The sequence below is a fragment of the Octopus bimaculoides genome, chromosome 29 (genome assembly GCF_001194135.2).
Source record: "Octopus bimaculoides isolate UCB-OBI-ISO-001 chromosome 29, ASM119413v2, whole genome shotgun sequence".
Taxonomy (NCBI): Eukaryota; Metazoa; Mollusca; class Cephalopoda; order Octopoda; family Octopodidae; genus Octopus; species Octopus bimaculoides.
Genome location: NC_069009.1, coordinates 5,831,249 through 5,835,944, shown reverse-complemented (window position 1 = coordinate 5,835,944; position 4,696 = coordinate 5,831,249). Strand labels below are relative to the sequence as shown.

At 35.4% G+C, this 4,696-nt stretch overlaps 1 protein-coding gene across 1 annotated transcript in view; it reads right to left on the bottom strand.

The window, feature by feature from the left end:
* Positions 1-4,696, bottom strand: part of LOC106875495 (sperm-tail PG-rich repeat-containing protein 2-like) — a 528,252-nt gene that overhangs the window by 256,433 nt on the left and 267,123 nt on the right. Inside the window, exon 9 of the mRNA XM_014923667.2 lies at positions 2,043-2,293. Coding sequence (XP_014779153.1) covers positions 2,043-2,293 — 251 coding nt within the window. The remainder of the gene's footprint in view (positions 1-2,042; positions 2,294-4,696) is intronic.

Genomic DNA, 4,696 nt, shown 5'->3' with positions numbered 1-4,696 from the left:
ATATATAAGTGTGCATAGATACATATAAATACAACCTACACATATATCTACATGTATGTATAAATTGAAATTTATATGAAATGATGCCCCAAAAAAACAAAAACGAAAAGAAACATTTCAGTTTAGTTTCAATATGCTCTTAGTCATATCGTTAAATGAACTGGTCTTCATATTAAAATACAAAATATAAAGAAAAAATGAAATATGAATATAAAATATATAGTATATATTGAAGTATAAAATGAACTCAGAATTGGTTGGTAAATAAGAGAGATCAAAGAAAGAATGAAATAAAAAAAACAGTGCAATAATTGTGCATGCAGAATGCAGTGGTTTATTATATTCATTGGAAAATATAGGAAAATATTAGCTAGCAGAAATATTAGTTTTCAGTCTTCTCTCTACCATTTTCATATCTTTCCACACCAATTTCGTCATTCATACACACAAAAGTTTACCAACTGATTTGGAAATAAACTGGATTGAATTATTATTTTTTTTCTGAAGATCTGAGCTTTTTATGGTGGATTACACAATGATCTCTGTAACAATTACTACGTAACATACTAGTACACACTAATGAAACACATGTAATGGTTATATAATTTTGAAGGATATAATAAAGATGCATGCAGAATGCAGTGGTAGATAGCATTGCTTGCAAAATATATTGGAATATAAAGTAACTAACAACAATATTTGTCGTTGAGTCTTTTCTCTAGCATTTTTGTATCTTTCCCCTCCAGTTTCATCATACGTACACATATAAGTTTACCAAATGAGGTTATAAACAATGAATTAAAGTGTTATTTTCTTCTGATGATCTAGGATTTTTCCAGATCATTCTCTCTGCTCCATCTCATTTTAAAAATTCTCTGCAAATGAATTTATTTGTCTGAGCGTGTATTTGTATATGTATGCCCCTCTGTCTCCGTGTGTATGCATGTCTGTGTGTGTGTGCGTGTGTTTTTTGTCATCATAGTGTCTCAGATGTTCATTTAGTCGTTCCGCAATGCTCCTAGATGTCTCCCCTATGTACGTTATGTTCATGTCTTTACAAGCACCTTCTATGCATCTTATACTGTAAACTACATTTCTAGTTCTACAGTTAATGCCAGGGCTAATCCTACATACCATGCAGTTATCATTGGTGCATATGGTATTCTCAAAGGGGTGCATCTTACATAGTTGTGATCTGACAGAGTTCCCTGGCTTTTCAACAATCTTAGTGTTGAGTTTGGTCTCCTTCAGAGCTTTTATAAATCTAAGGGGTAGTTCTCCATGGGCTGTAGCTTCTACAACCATCACTCCTTGATATTTGTCAGTTTTATACCACGTGTTCACCCTGTTTGCTTTGTCACAAGTTCTTTGTATCCTATTCCATTCTTTGTTTCTGTATCTAGGGCAGATAGCACTGGTATCATTACATATAATGTTATCTAACTTCTTTCTAGCACCCCCGTATACTCGAACCCTATCTTCTGATCATATCCAGAGAACTGCAGGCATGCAAACCAAATCCAAAGACAAAACATTAATATAATTTTTCTTAAATATTTTAACAGAGCAAGAAGATGGAAGAAATTCATGTTGTCACTATTGTAGCTAAGAATACATTATATATATATATATATACAAATGCCTTAGGCATTTTATGCCAATGCAGAAACTAGTCCTCGTAAATCCATATACTTAAATGTATGTAAGTTGATTGTCTTAACCAAATTTGCCTTCGTTTGATTTTTGTAGTAATCATCAGTGTATTTTTGGCGATTTAATAATGAGTTTTAATTAACTATATATATATATATATATATATATATACAAGCATACACATTCACATACACACATATATATGTATGTGTATATATATATATACATATATATATAGGTGAGATATTTTTCATCATAGGTCTGTAGAGGATCAGAAACGACCCCAAGATTAAACATCCACAACAACAACATCAGCAACATCAATAAATCTGCCAAGAGAGAGAGAGAACAAAAGAGACAAAGAGAGGAAGAACGAACCAATCACCTACCACGTTGGGCGTCGTCTTGTCATCACGTTTTGTAGTGGAGGCAAAGAATGAGGATGGTTTTGCGCTAATGGCAGCAAACGGTTTCTCTTTCACATTGTAATGTGATGGTCCAGGGTTCTGTTCCATGTCTTTGTTGATGACAGTCATGGTTCGTGGCGCTGATGAACCAAATATGCCATGCCTTGTACTCTCCAAATATGCTTTTTTCACAATTTCTGATCCAAAGCTGTCTATGTTGTATGCACCAGGACCTGGAAATAAAGATTGCAATAATTTCAGATTATTTTTTATCACCGTCATTATTAAAGGTAGTGAGCTGGCAGAATCGTTAGTATACTGGATGAAATGGTTAGCAGTATTTCACCTGCTGCAACATTCTGAGTTCAAATTCCAACAAGGTCAACTTTGCCTTTCATCCTTTTGGGATTGATAAATCAAGTACCAGTGATACACTAGGTTCGATGTATTCGACTAGTCCCTTCCCACCAAATTGCAGGCCTTGTACCTTTAGTAGAAAGTATAATTATTGTCATTATTATTATTGAGTGAGAGTGCAGCACATGCCATCAAAGTGGCACTGGGGTACAAATATGCGCATCCCAATATAACCATCATGACTTGCAGGTGGGGCCCAGTTAGAATTTTCTTCAGGTTGAGTAGCCCATCCTGCTCAAAATGTCCCTGAATAAGATTTATTTAAGGGTGAAGGACGAAATTCCAGAAGTGAATCATCCAAACCCCCAAAGAATTCCTCTCAACACATGGCTATGATGCTCCCCCACTACTTCTGCTTGGGATCAGAGATGCATATATCATCAGCCACTAAGAGACATGCTCAACTGGTTAAGGTCAAACAACTGACAAGCAAATATGTGGTATTGAGCAGAATATTTGCTGTAGTCCATCTTTTATACCAAGACAAAACATGTCCATGACAACAATTTCAACCAGTTAAGATCAGAAGTCATGAGATTATTATTTGATGCGACTCGGGCTCATTCTTATTCCTTGAAGAATTTGGAGTAGGTGAAAGCGAAATCATGATGGCACCTGTACCAGTGGAGCACTAAGAGCACCGTCCGTGCGTTATCGTTGCCAGAACAGCTGTCTGGCTTCTTTGCCAGCGGCACGTAAATACCACCATTGGAGTGTGATCGTTACCAGCGTCGCTTTCCTGGCACTTGCGCCAGTGGCACATGAAAAGACATTCGAGCAAAGTCGTTGCCAGTGCCACTGGACTGGCTCCTGTGCAGGTGGCACATAAAGGACACCATTTTGAGCATGGATGTTGCCAGTATCACCTCACTGGCCTTCGTGTTGGTGGGACGTAAAAGCATCCACTACACTCTCGACAGGCTTCTTTCACTTTCTGTCAACCAAATCCATTCCCAAGGATTGGGTGAGCCTGAAGCTATAGTAGAAGACACTTGCCCAAGGTGCCATGCAGTGGGACTGAACCCAGAACCAAGTGGTTAGGATGCAAGCTACTTACCACACAGACACAACTGTGCCTAAACATATATTTAAAAGATATATATCTATGCTATACTTATATAATATCTTTATGTGACACATTTCATATATATATATATACATATTGTGTGTGTGTATACATATACATATATACACACAAGCACATCAGCATACTTTACAATGGAACGGAAAACAAAAGAAAATATTTTTAAAATAAATAACAAATCCATCACCTGTACACACACACACAAACAAATACACACATGTACATACATGAATAAAAAAACATATATATATATATATATATATATATATATTGTGTGAATTCCTACATGAATAACACATGAATATTCTTCCAAAAACTCTTTATACAATGGAAAGAAACAAATTTTCAAATTTTTTTTTTTTTTATTCCACAAAACTCACACGGAACTGAAAAATTTCTTCAGAAAATAAATCACAAAAACAACAACAACAACAACAACAACAACAACAACAATAATAATAATAATAATAATAATAATAATAATAATAATAATAATAATAACAACAACAACAATAATGATGATGAAAATGATAATAATAATAATAATAATAATAATAATAATAATAATAATAATAATAATAATGATAATAATAAAAGACAAAAAACGAAAACCACGACATTTTTCAAAGAGAAATTAAGTTCTTGTTGAGAATTCTGTCTCCGAATAATCGAAGACTCGTCGACGAATGGAGCTTATCTCAAAGACCAATGTGGCTAGGTTTAGCTCGGCTCCCGCTGTGCTATGTACAACAGTTTATCAATATCCTACAAATGGTAACAATATGCTAATATGGAAAAAAATTTTTCCTGTTATTTCTTCAAAGAATTTTTCAATTTCTTTACGAGTTCTCTCTCTCTCTCTCTCTCTCTCTCTCTGTGACTGTCTGTCTGTCTGTTTCTTTTCTCTCAGGTTTGTATCTTTCACTCTCTCTTGGGATATATGGGTTGTTGTTAAATGTGAAGGGGTGGCATTCTGCATAGCAGACATGGTGGAGGTGGTATATGCTGATGATGATGATGGTGGTAGTGATGGTGGTGATGATGGTGGTGGTGGTGGTGATGGTGGTGGTAGTGGTGATGGTGATGGTGGTGGTGGTGGTGATGGTGGTGGTGGTGGTGGTGATGATGATGGTGG